This window comes from Annulohypoxylon maeteangense (assembly GCF_022496945.1).
Source record: "Annulohypoxylon maeteangense strain CBS 123835 unplaced genomic scaffold GGS22scaffold_1, whole genome shotgun sequence".
Lineage (NCBI taxonomy): Eukaryota > Fungi > Ascomycota > Sordariomycetes > Xylariales > Hypoxylaceae > Annulohypoxylon > Annulohypoxylon maeteangense.
Genome location: NW_025953248.1, coordinates 482,118 through 500,745, shown reverse-complemented (window position 1 = coordinate 500,745; position 18,628 = coordinate 482,118). Strand labels below are relative to the sequence as shown.

Sequence of the window (18,628 nt, the reverse complement as noted above, 5' to 3'; positions counted from 1 at the left end):
GCTTAGTGTTTAGATAAGCCTGATAGGCTGCCCGATAAGTTTATCGATAATCTTATCTAGCACCTTAGCGCCTCATTTTAGGGAAAAAAAAGTTAGAGGTTGCGATGCTCTTTTTGCGATGCGATTTCTTGTTCTTCAGTGGGGCAAGAGGAAACATGTAAAATCTCATTCAACTGCAAGAGCAGCAATCAACCTTCCCCAATCACAACCTAACGGGGGATACAACAATCAAGATGCGCTCTACGCAATCGGGTCGAATAGTCAAGTCCCGTAAGGGAAATGGGACGCCTCACCAGAAAAATCATAGATGGGAGTCTTTCACGACTAAGATCTCCAAGCTTCATTCCCTCGACCCTCTACGAAGAGTACGGCGACATGATCTCGAAGTCGAAAACCTCGAAACGACGACCTCATATTTCCGAAATGGCATGGAGAAATGGGCGGATATGAATATATCCAAACAATTTACTTTATTTCGGAGAGATGTGCGACCCTACTACGATAGTCTACCTCAAATCCTACACTCCCAGGACAAGATTATGGAACTACTGGCCAAATATATCTCCGTACACGAGAAGGAGTCTCTCGAACCTCTACTAGATCTTCTCACTGCATTGGCCCATGACTTGGGCTTACGTTTTGAGAAGCATTACCCTACTGCTTTATCCTTGATTACTGGAATTGCGAGTCGGCCTCAAGATGCAGCGGTCGTCGAATGGACTTTTGGTTGCTTGGCTTTTCTATTCAAGTATTTATCGAAACTCCTGGTTTCAGACATTCGGCCGACATTCGATGCCCTAGCTCCGCTGCTAGGGAAGGCTCGGAATCCTCCACATATCGCTCGATTTGCTGCCGAGGCATTGAGCTTTCTGGTCAAGAAAGCTGCAGCGCCAGCGAATCGAGAAAAGGCCCTACCCATGCTAATAGAGCATGTCAGACAAGATCTTGAGGCCAATAGAGACAGTCGGCAATTTGGCCTGTACCACCATGGACTGATGACTATGTTCGCGGAGGCAATCAAAGGTCAAGGGCATAATATACACACAAGCGGAACCGGAGTTATCAAATCGCTAATCGCATCTGTTCCTAATGACGAATGCCTTTCCTCGGATCCTGTAACATGGGCCGATTTAGTATGTGGTGTACTAGTCAGTACCGTGCACCATACAACAGCGGAAACGTTCGAGCCTATCCCAGAATTAATTATCGAAACGGCCACCAAAGATGAAGAGTGTGCAGTATATGCATTGCGTAACTGCCTTTACGTCAGACTCTTAGGAACAATATCTGGGGTCCGAAGAGGCGACCGTATTGTGAACTGGCCGCCGATTCTTAATTGCCTATTGGAATCTCTAAAGGCTCTCTCCAAAAAGCCGGACGGCCTCGATAATGTCGACTTATCCACTGTCTGGCAACAGCTGATGGTAAATATAGCTATTGTGTGGGAGCAAGCTCCGATGGACTCAATTATTCCATACATTACCGAATTCACGGCCGTCACGACACGGGACCCTTTAATGAGATGGTTCATTCCATTCTGTTCTTATTTTTCAGACTTGGATTCTACGAGATTTCGCAGTCTCTTATTAAAACCATTTCAAAAGTAAGCTATTCCGAATTACCTAATAGATTTAATTATTAATCTTGACTCTAGATTTATCGTGACGCATTGGTCCGAGGGTTCTAACGAAGATATGTTATGTGTATTTTTGCCCCGAATGGCAAAATCCTACGCATTACCCTCTCCTACGGACAGTGACAATTTTTCGTTACCACAATCTTGGCAAGACCAAATTGTCACTAAGTTCGAACGTCTGGAGGTTTCCCCCTTTCCAGAGCAAGTCACTTCTGGAGGATATGATAAAGATCCTAAAACGTGGCGCGGAAAATGCTTACCAAAATATTCCGCTCTTCTCCGAGTCTTGGAGGCGGCCGCTGTTCGGCCTTCAACTAACGGACCCATCGCCGAGTTGTTGCTGAGAAAACTTAAGCTTGCGTTGAAGCCTTCTCAGTCCTTAGCTAGCGAGGAAGCACACTTCATAGTTAGCCAGGGTTTTTCCTCATACTTGCGCATATGCAAGATTACAGGGCAGATCGATAGCTCTCTTGAACCTTTGCTCAAAGCAGCCACCCCTCGATATCGACGACTCACCGGCTTCCTGGAAGCTATGATTGCCTATGAGGACCAACTTAATCCTAGGAGGAGTCCCCAGAGCGAGAGCAGTTCTAATAGTGAATGCGACGAAGATCCATTCATGAAGAGCCTTGTTGATAACTTATCTAGCTCGTCACATCAACACCGATCTGCCTCTTTAAAACTACTAAGCCGACTTAGTGCGGCCCCTGATGAATTGGATTCATTAGCTACCATGATTCAAGCCGAGCAGATGCCACTCGAGTTACAAAACACTCGATTTATTTCTCTTCATATTCGAAAGCTGGCTGCGAACTATCCTCAACTCAGCAAGGATTCGTGGCTTCGTCGAGCTATTCCCGCGTTTCTCTTTGGGCAGATGACGGTTCGCCTAGCTCCAATTTGGGATTCTGCGGTTGATGCGTTACAGCAAATTAGCCAAGATAAGTCTGGAGAAGATGTTATATGTGAGCTTGCTTTCGACTGGATCGATGCTCCATCCAAGCGTTGGGACGGTCCACCGAAGGAAATCACAGCTTCGTCGAATGCTGGTCTCACAGATTTCGAATGTTCGAATTTGTCGAATTTGCACAGACGAGCAGACGAGGCAGAGCATGTGCTTAAATGCTCCTCGGAGGTTATGCTAGATATCTTCCAGGGAAACCAGGATTTAGTTCCTCTAATAACCTCTAATGCGAGATCTCAAGCATTGAAAGTCTTCTTGGCTGCACCGGGTATAGCGGAAAGAAGATCCCGAAAGTTAGTTCCTCATCTGCTGTCATGGACAAGAGATTCGGATGAGCAAGATGACAATGAAATGGGGTCTGAACAGCTTCCTGATGGATCATGGTCACTTTTCGACAAGAAAACCCTACTTGGGGTGTTTGCGCAATTCACAAATCCCAAGGTCTTGTACCAGAGCCAGCAAGTTTACGACGCTCTTCTCGGAATGCTTGCCAATGGCGACGTGGAAGTCCAAAAATCTGCTCTGAAGGCAATTCTCGCCTGGAAGCAGGAGGGTGTTAAGCCTTTTCAAGAAAATCTGGAATATCTTCTTGACGAAGCTAGATTCAAGAACGAGCTTACTGTGTTATTCCAAGGAGACCAGCAGATTAAACCGGAGCAGCGGCCTGAAATAATGCCTGTACTGCTCAGGCTGCTTTATGGAAGGTCGATTTCCAAAAAGGGCGCCGCAAGCGGGCGCCATGGTCTTCATGCTACTAGGCTTGCTGTTCTACGGCAGCTTACAGTTGATGACATGGGGGAATTTCTCGATATCGCTCTAGGTGATCTTCGGGGGGTTACGATCATTGAAAATACCCAATTGCGCGAAAATATTTTCGATCGGGAAGTGCTGACTGTCCGAAAGCAAGTTGGATTTCTGAACATGATGGAAGCCATGATTAACGAGATGGGCACTGACGTTCTCTCTTTTGCCGACAAGATCCTCAATGCAGTCCTCTACTGTCTCGTGCTCTCCTCAAGGAAGATAAACCAAAGCAACGAGGACACGGAAGAAGATCAACCCGCCCAAAGTTCTCTACACCGAGTCGTCAGAACTACATCATTGAAATGCGTGATTTCGCTTCTACGGAACGCCACCAGCTTTGACTGGACTCCTTACAAAGATGTATTCATCAAGGAGATTGTGAGCCCGCGCCTGGACAAACTTCCGGCCGAGACAACCCAGGGCATATCTGGCACTCTTCAGTTCATTTCTACACTATCGCAAATTCCGAAGACTGCATATTTTCTCTCTGTCGATAATCGGATTATTCAACAGTTGATGGAATGTCTGAAACTCGAGAAGACCAAAGACGAGGTCAAAATCTTTGCTCTCAGTATCGTGCGCAGTCTAGCAAATCTATCTCAACAACCGGCCGAGCAATCCGAATTCAACGAATTGATACAGGAAGAGATCTTGGACCCAAATATCAATTTCATCTTGGAGAGCATTGGTGCTGTGCTCAAATCGAAAGGAGAAGTGGGAAGAGATCTACTCATGGCATGTGTTGAGTCTGTGGTAGAATTGTCTCCGATCATTCAAAAGTCGGTTTATCTCACAGATCTTGTTGATATTTCGGTGACCCTTCTTAATCAACCTTCACGACGTGTTAATCCTAAAGCTAAGGGGCTTCTTCTTTCAATGCTTGAAAATTTCATCAAGCTTGCGGGAGCTGATCTCTCGGCCGAGTTGAGAGATCGGATCTATTCGACGATATCGTCGCTATTCGGATTTTTCAAGGACCGTGTCAATCGACAGGCATTATCAAATGTCCTGGCCGTATTGTACGAAAATGACCCAGTATCCCTTGAATTGTCTACGCTCTGCGCAGATCTCAATTCCCATGACAGCAGCCGTGTCGATGAGCCAAACTACGAGAAACGACTACAAGCCTTCAATGTTATCTTACGACCAAGAGACGTCCCATTCACGCCACGAGACTGGAGGCCGTTGGTATATAATATGACATTTTACATCAAACATGACGAAGAGTACGGGATTTTGTCTGCGAACTCGGCTGATGGCTTATGCAAATTTATTGAAGCCGCCGCGTGTTCAGAGGGCGAAGAGCAAAGTAAATTTTATGACATGCTCTCGGAAATTCTAATACCAGCCCTGTACTCTAATGCGCGAGAACCATCGGAGACGGTGAGAAGGGAGGCTGTGAAGGTATTTGGGTCCTTGGTGTCCCGAATGCCATCTTGGCCTCCGGTTGCCGATCTTGTGGCAATCAATCCTCAGCCAAGCGAAGACGACCCCGACCCCAGCTTCTTCAACAATATCCTAAGCCCTGCCACAGCAAGACAAATGCGAGCGCTTCAATTATTATCAAAGGTCAATTACCATACGCCTTTGGGTAGCAAAAACCTAACTCACTTCTTTATACCACTTCTCGAACAATTCATTTTCAACCGAGAGGAAGGAAATGATGATCATGGCGTAGGCGCTCAAGCCGCATCGACAATTGCCGATATAGCCTCCTCTTTGGAATGGCCTCAATACCGTGCTATACTTCGCAGGTATATCAGCTACATCGAGTCGAAACCGGAACTTCAAAAGCAGCTGATTAGACTTCTCGGAAAGTTTGTTGATACCCTCGCGGCGGTAGCCTCAAAGAATAATTCGGATGCGATGGATATAGACTCGGCAGCTACTGTGGGACCGTCAGAGAAATGTAGGCTGGCGACGACGATGCCAGCTCACGAGAAGTTGAATGAAGACGTTCTGACCAATATCTTGCCATCACTCGTAGAGTATCTCCATGAGAAAGATGAAACCACGGTCAGCTCTCGTGTTCCTGTCGGTATCATTGTCGTCAAGATTCTCCAGGTACTCCCAAAAGAAACACTGGACCAGAAACTTCCTGGTGTCCTTACAGATATCTGTCATATCTTGCGAAGTAAGGCGTGGGAATCCCGAGAAATGGCACGTAGTACCCTCTCAACTATGACATCTCTTCTTGGATCATCTTATTTCGGATTCGTCCTCAATGAATTGAGAGGTGCTCTCACAAAGGGATACCAACTTCACATATTGTCTTACACGATGCATACCATTTTGGTCAACGTCACGCCTCAATTTCAACCCGGAGATCTTGACTATTGTCTTGATAAAATTGTGAGCGTCATCATGGACGATATCTTTGGAGTCGTAGGTCAAGAAAAGGATGCAGAGGAGTATACCAGTCAGACCAAAGAGGTAAAGAGCAGGAAGAGTCAGGACTCAATGGAACTCGTCGCTCGAACTGCTTCTGTCAGCCATCTTGTTGATCTTGTGCGACCTCTGAAGGCACTACTGCTCGAGAAACTTGATATCCGTATGGTGCGAAAAATAGACGATCTGCTGTCTAGGATAGCCTCTGGCCTTTTCAGCAATTCCGCGGCCGGCACCCGGGATACCTTGGTGTTTTGTTACGAGGTAATCCAAGAAGTATACGAGAGCCAGAAGCCCCGATCAGAGTCGAGATTAGACCCAAAGCTTCGTCGGTACCTAATTCAGAAGGGCGCTAATAAAAGCGGCGATCGCAGCACAACTAGCAAGTACACTTTCAAGCTTGTACGATTTGCCGTCGACGTTCTTCGATCTGTACTGAAGAAACATGACAATATTCGAAATGCTACTAATATTATTGGGTTCATTCCGATACTTGGTGACGCTCTGGTCGGAGGCGAAGAGGAAGTCAAGATTGCGACCTTCAAACTTCTAACTGTTCTTGTCAAGGTTCCCTTTAAAACTGATGATGCTACGAAGCTTTATAAAGTGGCATCTAAAGAAGCATCAAAATGCATCTCGATGTCTACGTCAACTGAAACAGATCTCGCACAGAGTGCTCTCAAGCTTATGTCTGTCATCATCAGAGACCGCCGCGACGTCGTGGTAAAAGATGCAGCAGTTGATATGTTACTCAACAAGGTCAAAGATGACCTAACGGAGCCACTCTATCGTCACGTCACCTTCAGCTTCCTACGATCGATCCTTGACCGCAAAACTGAGACTGCTACAGTCTACGACATTCTAGACTATGTAGGAACTGTCATGATCACCAATGACGATAAAGATACGCGAGACCTGGCTCGAGGTGCTTTCTTCCAATTCCTTCGCGACTATCCGCAAAAGAAGAGTAGATGGGCTAAACAACTGAGCTTCATCGTGGCGAACTTGAAATACGAAAGGGAGGGCGGTCGGCTTTCGGTTATGGAGGTTGTGCATCTTCTACTCATGAAATCAGCCGATGACTTTGTTCAAGAAGTCGCTGCAACTTGTTTCATCCCTCTGGTCTTCGTTTTGGTCAACGATGATAGTGAGAAGTGTCGATTGGCAGCTGGCGAATTAATCAAGGAAATCTTTCGCAAAGCTGACAAAGAGCAAACTTCAAAATTCTTGACGCTCATGCGTTCTTGGATAGAGCAGGATGACAACTCTTCAGTGCTGCAATTGGCATTCCAAGCATTCTCACTCTACTTCGAAGCTAGGGAACCTGCATCGAGAGACCGCAAAGATGCGAATCTTTTACTTGAGGCGGCCGCTAATGTCTTAAACAATTACTCCACTTTTTCGAAGGATTCGGAATTGATTGATACGGTTATGCGCATGACGCCAATCCTTATAGAGAAGCACCCATCAACGGCATTGTCACACGACAGAGTGTGGCAATCCATATCAATTCCTCTTTCGCACCCAGATCCTGCCGTCAAGCTTTCAAGCATACGCTTGTTGCGGATTTATCTAACTGACTTCTACGAGAATAATCAAGATGCCAGTAATGCACAGACTCTTACGGGGTCACACGGCATCCAATTGCAACCACAAATGGTTGGGCATTTGACCCTTTATGCAGTTGGTGTTCTCAGCCCTGCAACTGTAAGGAGATGGAAGAGAAGAATGCAAAAGAAAAACAGTGCTGCCTCCTTTAGTACGGACGATGATGGTGCATTTCCCATTGATAATACAACGGAACTTGATGAGACCCTCGCAGCCGAAGTTGGCAGAGTTATTCTGATGCTAAGCAAATTTATGGATATTGGTTCACCAGATACTGAATCCAATGGTAGCGACGCAGAAGAGTCTGGTGATGATGAAGAGGAATGGGGTGGCCTTGATACGGAAGCAGAAACTACCCATAAGACCACCCTCCACACTTTATTTGTCTGGCTCTCCGAAATCCTCGTTGAGGAAACGCGACCCAACGCCCGTGCGCTCGTACCGAAAGTGGCGGCACTGGATATCTTATCTATCCTTATCTCTACTCTACCCGAAGCGTCTCTAAAACCTTCGCTCAATATTCTCCTCACGCCACTTCACCATCGTCTGGACCCTCTAGTCCCAACTCCGTACTCAATAGACGAGGTGTTCAATACGCGATACGAGGGGCTCAAGACAAAGGCCGGCGAAGCCATGGACATCCTCCAAAAGAAGTTCGGTACCACGGTGTACACGCAAGAACTCCTCGCGGTGCGGGAGCGCGCCAGAAACCGCCGTGAGAGCAGGTCGAGGAAGAGGAAGATCGAGGCCGTCACGCAGCCGGAGAGGTGGGGCAAGTGGAAGCAAGGGAAGCTGGAGAAGAAGGTTAAGCGTAGGAAGGAGAAGGGACAGCAGAATCGGAATAGGAGGAGGGAGTACTAGGGCGAGTTATGAGACGCATAAGTGCCTACCTAGGTGGGTTGGCGTAATGGAAAATAGAATGGAAATATAAGATGATTTAATGATACCTATCTCGTTGATTTTAAGATATAAAGTAGTAATTACCTAGTTATATCCGTCCGTTATGTGATTGAAACTCACTTGTTTTTGATCGGATGGAAATATGTCGACTTACATCTAAGTCATTCCAATGCCCTCTCAAAGTAATCGTGTTTCAACAATACATTTCACAACATGTACATCACAACTCCAAAGCGAAATAAAATTTAACTGTTTTGGATTGGGGTATTATAGCCTAAAATATCATATCATCACGTAAATATTTAAATTTATAATAGCTCGCCCGTATTACTTGTTTCGTCTCCCCCTCGTCCTGCGACGACGGCCTCGGCACCACCGCGATCGGTACAGGCGTTTTCTCCACCCTCGACTGCTTCTCCGCGCGCCGCACCGCTACCGCTTTGTAGAAGTGGTATCTCTCCTCGCTCTTTTGATACACTGATGTATATGATGGCGCACGTGGCTTGGGCCAGCGTCGCGCTGTTGTGGGGTATACCGTTGGTTTGGGTCCGTCGGATACATCTGCCGGCATTTCCCATTGGAACGGTATTTCTGGATCGAGCATGTCGTCGTCCTGGTCTGCTATTGATGCTTTTTCTTCTTCTAGGAGCCGCCCTGTCCAGGGTGTTGGTCGTCTCCTCTTGTATAATGGGCCGGGTCCCGTTCGGATGTATTGCGGCCGGCTGTCTACGGTGGGGAAATCGTATAAGCGGACGCCGTCGTATTTGCTCTGGAACAGCGGCCGACGGACGGTAGGTGGCTCCATAATTGTGGATTTGGGGTATTGTTTTATCCGGGTAATGTACCTTGGCGGATATACCCTGTGATAGCGAACGCGGAGGAATTCCCTTGATGTCATCCGTTTCCGCGATGAGAGGTATCTGGGGATGGAGGAGGAGGTAGTTTTCTCCGGGGTCTGGTCTACTGCTTCCCCCGGGGTGCCTTGGGCCGGGGAACCCGCGTTAGCATCGCCGCCCTGCTGTTCGGCGTAGACTTGATTCACCTTTGATAGCATCTCCTCCTTCGGGACTCGATTCAGCATGCTGCGACGCTCGGCTAGGGCTCGGCGCAGTCCTCTCTCCACTCGACGGGACCTGGGTCCGGTGAGGTATTCTTGTAGTAATTGATGGAGCTCGGAGTAGGATTTTCCGTCCGTCATTGACGCTCTGAGAAAGTCGCGGCCACTAACACCGGGTTTGCAAGGAGTTGGCTGTATTACTGTTGATAATTGACGCCGTGTTGATGGCACAGGGTCTTTATGTTGTGAATCGCCTATCGATGGGCGAGTACCGGAGTCCCCTAATAATGCCGAGGATGCGGGTTTTCGGTCTGTCGATTGTGAAGATGGATTTCGTGTTTCCTGCGACTTTGCTGCTTCTTGTTCCTCTGATACGACGTCCGGGTCTGCCTCCTCTAATGGATTTTCTGGCTTGTCTTTAATCTTATAATAGTCGTCGTCGCTTTCGAAGTGTTCCTTATCCTGCCAGAACTCAATATCGCCATACTCGCCAAGGGTGCCTCGTTTTACTAGCTGTCCCTTCTCCCGCATGAGATCTTCGACGGTGATCTTGCGGTCGCCGAATATGCCTAGGTGGTCGCTGATGATGTGGCGATTTCGGCAGGACGGGCAGGTGATGAGCACGGAGCCATGATAATAGCCTGTCTTAGACACCTCATGCTCGGAGCGATGTCCGCAGGGTTTGCAGGTAAAGGTTATTTTGTAATGAGGCTGGGCTCGTCTTCGCGCCTGCTGCTGCTCCTCTGGTGTTGTTGGATGGCCCGGAGGTTTGGGGATGGTGTGGGCGAAGCGACGGGCTGCTGGTTGTAAAGTTCGAGGGAGAAGAGGATCGGGGCGGAGAATAGAAGGTGATATTATTTTCGAAGAACGGATTATTGGACGTAGTAAGAAGTTGGCGACTGGTTTGGAGGCCATATTCTGTACACTCAATCAATTACGTGTCGAACAACATTTGATCATGAAGATTTGAAGATTTGAAGATTATCCGTTAATCTCTGGCTACGTAATCGATTTTTTTCATAGCATTGGTAGAAAAATGGAGACATGAATCGGCGCCTTACCAAAGTGGGTTAACGTGGATTATATAATCTTTGGAGGGGCAATTCTTATCCCACCGTCACGTTCCGGTTAGGTATTGCGCGAGCTTCACACCTTCTCGACAAAAGCTTAACTTATGCAAGAACAGCAACTACGATTCCAGATTCGCGACAAAGACGGTATCTCTTCCTTCCTTATGATTTTTCTATCTAAATCTTAACAGATATGCTTTATTAGCGTCGTTGTTTCCATTTAACCAGTTAGGATATTCATTCTGCTTCGTCTTAAGCATGTATGGACTTAATTTATGATCATTTCGTAACTCCAGGCTGTCGGGTTATCGGTTCAGCCTTGGGATTCGGCCATTTGATGCAATTTTAATCTCACAAACACAACATATGATTGTACCAAACATCAAACACCAACAACACCATCCGAGAGAATCGAGAGCATGCCAAAATGATTAGTAGAGGAGGAGGTTCCATAATGCGAGGTGGTCGCATTCGGCCTCCTCGACGGGTAAGTAAAATATCCTACTTTATTCTATCCTATCCTGTACCATAACCTTACTACTCTTCTCGTGATGCCGTTCTGAGAGCATGATATAAGTTTCTAGCTACTTGTATGAGGTCTCGCGGTCTCTTCGGTCCACGCAATCGCACCATTGGTCTGTGATGTCTCTTGAGTCTCGCAAAGCGTTTGTTTTATAGTCGATCGCATCATTCGTCTTTAACTTCCCATTATCACCACTTTTCTTTACGGCTCCCGCGCTATCCCGTCGTCCATATTTATCTAAATGACCTACTAACGATCATGGATCAGGCTACGACCTCCTCTGGCCCTCTCGACGAATTCGAACAATGCTGGGAGAAGCTCCAGGAAGCATTTCATGACATACACACACGCAACGCTGGAAAACTTTCGTTCGAGCAGCTATACCGATATTCGTATAAGATCGTATTGAAGAAGTCTGGCGCGAAGCTATATGAGAGAGTCAAGAAGTTCGAGGAACAGTGGTTTGCCGACGAAATCATACCACCTATCCGAGCTCTCATAACTACGAATCTCGTTAGTATCACACTCGATGAAGCCCGTGGTACTAGCGTAGTCGAGCGACGTGCCACGGGTGAGAAATTTCTGAAGGGGGTTCGGACATCATGGGAAAACCATAACATGTCGATGAACATGATTGCCGATATATTGATGTACCTCGAGCGAGGATTCGACCGCGGTCATCACCATCCTCTCATCTACGCTACAACAATTGGTCTATTCCGAGACCATATCCTAAGATCTGACCTGAAAGAGAATGGATCTACCTGTCAAGTATTCGACATTCTAAACGCCACTATCATTGATCAGATCAATATGGAAAGGGAAGGCGACGTCATCGACAAGGCTTTATTACGCAGTTGTACCTCCATGTTAGAGGATCTTTTTGAGACAGATGAAGAGAATTCGCTGGAGCAGCTCTATTTGACTACCTTTGAACCTATCTATCTCCAAAATAGCGGTGCCTTCTACAAGTCCGAGTGCGATAAATTGATTCGCGAGGCTGACGCCAGCGCATGGCTCCGATACACGCAACGACGACTTGCCGAAGAGGCAGAGCGATGCCAAACAACTCTTTCTCAGTTAACGCTTCCGAAGATCAACAATGTGGTTGAGCAAGAGCTTATTGTGAAGCATATAGAGGACTTTCTCTCCCTCGAAGGTAGCGGTATCAAGGCTATGATTGACAACGATCGAATTGAGGATCTCACCATCCTCTACCAGCTTATTGCTAGGGTTGACCCTAAGAAGGCAGTCCTACGTAAAGCTCTGGCGAGTCGAGTTGTTGAGCTTGGTATGGAAATTGAGCAAGTACTCAGAAGTACTGATTTTAGCATAGCACAGCAGGCGGACGGGGAAGAGCCCACGGGCGGGGCAGAGAAATCTAAGCCGAAGACGTTGAACGCTGCAGCCCAACAGACAGCTGCAGCCGTCAAATGGGTTGACGATGTGCTGGGCCTCAAGGACAAATTCGACAGGCTATGGTCAACCTGCTTTGGCGAGGATCTTATTTTACAGACGGCATTAACTAAGAGTTTCTCGGATTTCATCAATTCCTATGATCGCAGCTCGGAGTACGTTTCGCTCTTTATTGACGATAGCCTGAAGCGAGGTATCAAGGGCAAGACAGAGGCAGAGGTTGACATCGTTCTCGACAAAGCGATAACTCTCCTCCGCTACCTTGGCGAGAAAGACAAGTTCGAGCAGTACTATCAGAAGCATCTTGCTCGCCGTCTATTGCATTCTAAGACAGAGAGCCAAGAGGTGGAGCAAGAGATGATATCACGCATGAAACGCGAACTAGGCAATTCTTTTACGCACAAGTTCGAGGGCATGTTCAGAGATATGCGAATATCCAAGGAGACGACAGAACAATATCGAGATCATATCCGTGGACTTGGTGATGCAGACGAGAAACGAATTGAGCTCAGCATTTCTGTTCTTGCCGGCAACAATTGGCCTAAGGAAGTCATGGGTCGTACTGGTCTTGCCGATGGACCAAGAGCAACGGTCATCTATCCGCGTCAGATTCAAGGACTTCAAGATAGTTTCTTCAAGTTCTATGGTATCAACCGCAATGGTCGCATACTCACTTGGCTCGGAGGTGCCGGAACTGCGGATATAAAATGCATATTCCCCAAGGTGCCCGGCAAGACCTCTGGTCCTCTTAGTAAGGATCGCCGCTACGAGATCAACGTGTCTACCTATGGCATGATCGTCCTGATGCTATTTAATGAAATTGCAGAGGGCGAATGGCTGTCATTTGAGGAGATCGAGGAGAAAACCAACATTCCACAGATTGACTTGATCAATGCGCTAACATCACTCTCCGTGATTAAACTATATCGTGTTCTTTTGAAAGAGTCGCAGACGAAAGCAGCCGCCAAACCAGGCGACAGATTCACATTCAATCGCGAATTTGTGAGCAAGGCTATCAAGATTAAAGTTCCTTCAATCAACGCCAGTAACAGAGTCGAAAATGAGGAGGAACGCCAAGAGACCGACAAGAAGAATGAAGAGACGAGAATGTACATTACCGACGCTGCTATCGTCCGAATCATGAAGTACGTTGTGATTCGATCGCATTATCTCATTTCGAAAATTGCTAACAGGTACACTAGGCAACGCAAGGAACTCGGTCATTCTTCGCTCATTACGGAAGTTATTCAAGTCTTGGCTAATCGATTTAAGCCCGATGTGTCGCTTATTAAACGTCGGATTGAAGCACTGATAGGTCGTGATTACCTCGAACGATCCGAACTAGCCGATGGCTCTCCGGCCTATCAATATGTCGCCTAACTTCTCTATTTCATCGTCTTGTGGAGTTCAGCCCTACGGAACTCGGAAGCCAGTCGTCTTTTCTGGGTGCCATAAGTTGATGCGACGGCATATGTCGTACACTATTCAGGGTACGGGACATTTGTTCCGTATAATTTAAGGCAACATTCGTATAGCCTCTACGGACAGTTGGTTTAGTTATCCCATGATTTAAATTAGGGCAAACCCTTTTTCTAGTTCGGGGATAATGCATCGTGCTACTAGGAATTATATTCCATCTCAACGCATAGCAACGGCGAAACGGTGGGTTGAAATGGCAGTCCATTTTCAATAGCTGGGAGAATGGGTTGCAAATGCATAGTGTCTACCTAAGAAATTATCACACAAATGAATGTACAACTGAAATCTTTTCTCTTTTCTTTTGCCTGGCTACCTTTTCGGGGACCTTGACGACTAGATATTTATGATTGACTGCCCACTACGACATCCATGGATACTGTTAAACCGTAACCAATGCGCCTTACAATTGGCTTCTTTTCCTTTTCTAAAATTCATTCGTGTTTATAAGCTAGCTAACATTCTGCAGACTTGATAATTTGACTTCTAAGTTTAGGTGAAGGTTTCGCATATTGGTCAGGCTTCTTATTCGGCGCGTGCATCCCGCGAGATATGGATAGGCTAAGACTTGGTGATCTATCCGCTAAATTTTAGGGTACGATCGCTATATCCCAGGGAGCTCATCCACTGAAGAACGACGCCACATAGGTCGAGGGATGTCTCAAATTACACGGGTTTAGTCCCTGGGCGAATGTGCGAAATGTGCGAAACTTGCAGCTCAGACCTTCGCAGAGGACTGTTTTAAACGACTATGAACCCTATGAACAGATACATCGTTCCTTGTGTTCATTCCGACAATGTCCTTGTCTAGTTCAACTTTTTGCCTTTGTCTCAACACGCGCAAGGCCATGGACATTTTCATCAAACAGAACATAGAGACTACGCTCTCCACAAAGACATTGACACAATTCCCATTGTTACTAACTAAGCACCTATTCCTAGGTAAAGACTCTTGCGGCTGAGAAAGCACATAGCAAGAGATATATCTTAATAGAGGCCATGTCGCCTCGCATCTGTACCTGGGTAGACATAGGTTTTATGTTTTATGAGTTGTGAGCAGATTACCCTCCTGTTCTCAAACATACTCTTTGGTGGGATTCTAACAAGAAAAACTCTCGTTCCCACCCCCCTATCTATAAAAGCGGCCGAGTTTTTCCTACTTGGTCTCTAACATAAATCTCCACTTGTTTTTGTTATCCGTTGCGTTTGTTTTTTTCAAAAATCATGAGTCAAAGAGGTGAAAGCCAATCCTGGTTCGATGCCCTCGGAGGGCTCGAAGACTATCGCAGCAACGCTAGCAGCACCCGATCAAGCTCTGTTGGCGATAGTCACCGCAATAAGAGCGGTAAGTCGAACTGCAACCGCCCTAGAACAGCTGTTTCTACTAACCCATCACGGCAAAAGAGTGATACTAGGTCAGCTTCTAGTGACAGGGCCAATTCTCATTCTACTGGCACGAAAGCCCCTACAATCTCGAACTCTACACGCAAGCGTATTGAGTCTGAGAACGAGGCACGAGATCGTATCATCAATCGTGCTCGTGCATACGAAGCTCTATGCAAAGCGGAGAATGTCTCGGAGGAGCCGCCAACACCACCCAGTAAAGATGAGGATTCCAACTCGCCACGATTGCACCCGGCCTCTATGTATCCAGGATGGACCGCACAGGGTTCTACTTCATCGGGAGCGGCGCACGAGGATAACGAAACGGTGGCTCCTAGTGCGACGGCGAACGGTACCTCCTGGGTACCTCGAAAGCCAGTTTATACGCAGGTCATTCCTGGAAAGGAGGCGGAAAAGGTTGATAACGAGAAGTCGACAATACGGCATTCGAAATATACGCCATATAGACCCGCGCCGCCGGTACCACCAAAGGACAAACCGCTACAACTTAAGCCTAAGCCCAGCGGTATAAATGGCGTAAAGCGTCGACCTCTACCGTTAAATCTCCAAGAAGCTGCAACACAGAGTGGCAATAGCGGAGAGGCTAGTCACAATAGTACGTCCTCGGCTCAACCTAAAACCCCGAATCCAAGCCCACGAAGCGATGTCATGCCTTGGGATAAGATCAAGCCATACGAAGTGAACCACCCTCGTAACAGCCAGACTACAATCCCCACAAGCGTCAGAAAGTCCATCTACAAGGCTTACACGCCTACGCCATCCCCATCAACCACCACATTCCCCTCCCAAGTCCGCCGCATGGTCACTCCACCGCGCTCACCCTCCTCCCGTACCCCCGTCTCCCCGTCCTACTCCACAACCCCCCTTCTCACCCGCTCGCAGTCCCCATCCCCTCTCCCCTCCCCTCGTCCCTCAACCCCGATCCCCCGCTCACCAAGCCCAGCCCGCGGCTCCTGGACCTGCGACCGTCCACGGCAAAAGCGGTCTTCGTTCGTAGACCGCGCTCGGGATCGGATGAAAGCTAGCTGGCATCTGAATATGCAGAAGGCGGGGGTACGACCGCTGAGTACGTTTGAGGTGGGGTTGGTGAGGAAGGGGGTTGTGAAGGATGTGGCGAGTGAGTGGATGGGGGGATTGGAAAGTCCGGGTTTGGAGGGGGGGAGGGTGGAGTTAGATTTGGAGGTGGGGGTGGATGTGAATGTGGATGTGGGTTTTGGGGTGGAAAGGAGAAGAGGGAGGAGTGAGGATGGGAGAGGTAGGAGAGGTGAGTTTGAGGGGTTGGAGGGAAGGGTTCGGAGATTTCAGTTGAGGGAGAGTCAGCGCGAAGAAGGGGAGGAGGAGGTGCGGAGAGGTAAGTCGGGTAAGCAGAGGGCTCGAGGGCTTTCGTTTGATGCCCATGCTACGGGTCCCACGCGCGCTGATTCTTTGTTTCTTGGGGCTGCGGCGAGACCAGACTCAGAGACTTTCTTTGCGTCGGAGTGGTCGCAGCAGAGGGTTATTGATCAGGCGAGGGAGATGGTGGCTCAGTTGCCTGCTTCGTCGTCTTTTCATAAAGGCCCGTTTGGGGAGAGGATTGGTGATGTTGCGTGGAGATATCGGAAGGTTGGTGTTGATTCTAGGCGGGCTAGATCGTTAGGTCGAGGGTTAGGGACCTCGGCGGATGATCGTGGACGGTTGCCGAGTCAAGATCATAGAGATTCGAGGATTCCTAGACTTGTTAGACCGACGATATCGAGGCGTCACGCGTTGTCGTGATTGTAGGAGTAGAGGGGTTCGATGATGCCGATGGTCTATTGATTAGGCTGTATCATTGGATGTGACCATCGTTAATGGCAACTAGGTTATTGCCATACCTACATAAATTTCCATCAAATAGTAATTTCAAAATTGTTTAATACCTACCTAAGAATCAAATGCCCTACGCCTTTGTTATTGCCCCTTGTATAATGCGCATTGTGTGAATAGGAGTCAGTAAAAGTGTCTCATGGAGTAGTCTCAATAACATGCGTCTAATTTAGATAAAGTCGAAATATATACAATTTTTAGAGGTTCAACTTCGGTATTCTTTTTGAGAATGGTGTTCATTGCCTCAGTTTACAACGATATGCAGCCGTTAGCACTGTCCTCGATGAAAAGTCCACCGTAGATCTGACCCTCATCAATACCGGTCTCTTGGAAGCCTGAGTTTACGACATCGGAGGTGCCCGTCGGTTTCTTCAAGATGCCGATTTGGTATTGTCCTTCGCCGCTGTTGTCGTTGGAAAGCGCAGCGGTGACAGCCTCTAGGGGCTCGTCGTCTTTGGAGTAGTATACTTGGAGGGTGCTATGAAGGTCTAGTTTAGTATGATGCCTTTTCTAGACTACAAGGGGAACAGGAGTAGGCTCACTTCTTCACAAAGTCAAGAGTAATGGCAAAGTTCTGCCAAGCAGTAGGATCGGTAGGGGTCTCCCACACTTGGGTGTTCTGTCGGTTTAGAACCTTGAAGGTGTTTGCGTTACCGCCAGTCTTGCCAATGAGGGTACCAGTTTGGAAGTTGAACTGGTTGGCGCTGAAATCGGAGGCTTCGTGCCAGACGTTCTAGAATTTTAGTCTCGTGGTTAGTCCTCTGGTCATATATCCTTGTCCACTTCCACGTAGCCATATCCACTCCATGAAATTATATTCATACCAGATACTCATGCGTTAAGTTCAGGGTCCGCTCGGGATCTTGCTTAACGCTAAAATGCAGCGTTCTAACTCCCTTACTTCCTGGACCACCCTCATTCGTGTCGCCCTGTATCTGTAAACCGGCGCGGCGGAACCCATTTTGAGTCTGGAAGATGGATTTATCGTTGATGGTAACCTCGACGGACTTGGTAGATGCGTTATCGAAACGCGAGCTGCCGACATCCGGGAATTGTAAGATTTGCGAGAACTTCTCGCTGCCCCGGATGTAGTCGGGGTTGAACGGGCTCGTCGCGTACGCATCAAAGTCTGTCGGCGTCTTGTCTGCCAGAACGAACCCACTAAGTACCACAGGGCATTTGATTTCACCTGTACCACGCTTCACTGAACGCGCGGATGCCGCGGAGGCGAGGAGGGAGACGATGAGGGTTGAAGACACCATTTTCGTATTAAATTACTGTTTACAATTACACAGAAGTTCTAATATCCAACATATCGAACGATGGGAATCAAAGCCTTTATATACATGACCGCTTGGTTGATCTGAGACCACATGGGACGATGTAACCAGATGGCCCGGGCATCAATTGCTAAAGTTAGCGCTCAAGGTGCAAATACGAAGGGTTCGCGGTGGGTTGGAAACTTGGGATGAAGTCGCATGAAGATCTTCCCCAGAATGGAGAAGCATGTTCCGAGAAATCTATTAAGAGCCGGAGA

At 47.6% G+C, this 18,628-nt stretch overlaps 5 protein-coding genes across 5 annotated transcripts; 3 read left to right on the top strand and 2 right to left on the bottom strand.

The window, feature by feature from the left end:
- The first annotated feature begins 150 nt into the window (after positions 1-150).
- Positions 151-8,373, top strand: GGS22DRAFT_194031 (armadillo-type protein). The gene is made up of 2 exons (XM_047965443.1): positions 151-1,603; positions 1,655-8,373. The coding sequence occupies exons 1-2, from the start codon at positions 234-236 to the stop codon at positions 8,259-8,261; spliced, it is 7,977 nt and encodes a 2,658-aa protein (XP_047823454.1). The 5' UTR covers positions 151-233; the 3' UTR covers positions 8,262-8,373.
- Positions 8,374-8,539: 166 nt separating this feature from the next.
- Positions 8,540-10,319, bottom strand: GGS22DRAFT_148739 (DNL zinc finger-domain-containing protein). Its single transcript, XM_047959037.1, has 2 exons — positions 9,343-10,319; positions 8,540-9,281 (listed from the first exon to the last, which is right to left on the bottom strand). Exons 1-2 carry the CDS (start codon positions 10,270-10,272, stop codon positions 9,261-9,263), a joined length of 951 nt encoding a protein of 316 aa, XP_047823453.1. The 5' UTR covers positions 10,273-10,319; the 3' UTR covers positions 8,540-9,260.
- Positions 10,320-10,522: 203 nt separating this feature from the next.
- Positions 10,523-14,142, top strand: GGS22DRAFT_148737 (putative cullulin 3). Its single transcript, XM_047959036.1, has 3 exons — positions 10,523-10,914; positions 11,218-13,511; positions 13,569-14,142. The coding sequence occupies exons 1-3, from the start codon at positions 10,855-10,857 to the stop codon at positions 13,744-13,746; spliced, it is 2,532 nt and encodes an 843-aa protein (XP_047823452.1). The 5' UTR covers positions 10,523-10,854; the 3' UTR covers positions 13,747-14,142.
- A 924-nt stretch (positions 14,143-15,066) lies between these two features.
- Positions 15,067-17,146, top strand: GGS22DRAFT_194027 (uncharacterized protein; the record flags this gene model as incomplete). Its single annotated transcript, XM_047965442.1, has 1 exon — positions 15,067-17,146. The coding sequence occupies one exon, from the start codon at positions 15,067-15,069 to the stop codon at positions 16,999-17,001; it is 1,935 nt and encodes a 644-aa protein (XP_047823451.1). The 3' UTR covers positions 17,002-17,146.
- A 193-nt stretch (positions 17,147-17,339) lies between these two features.
- On the bottom strand, positions 17,340-18,506 carry GGS22DRAFT_194025 (uncharacterized protein; the record flags this gene model as incomplete). The annotated part of the gene is made up of 3 exons (XM_047965441.1): positions 17,916-18,506; positions 17,634-17,824; positions 17,340-17,569 (listed from the first exon to the last, which is right to left on the bottom strand). Exons 1-3 carry the CDS (start codon positions 18,351-18,353, stop codon positions 17,341-17,343), a joined length of 858 nt encoding a protein of 285 aa, XP_047823450.1. The 5' UTR covers positions 18,354-18,506.
- Positions 18,507-18,628: the final 122 nt, after the last annotated feature.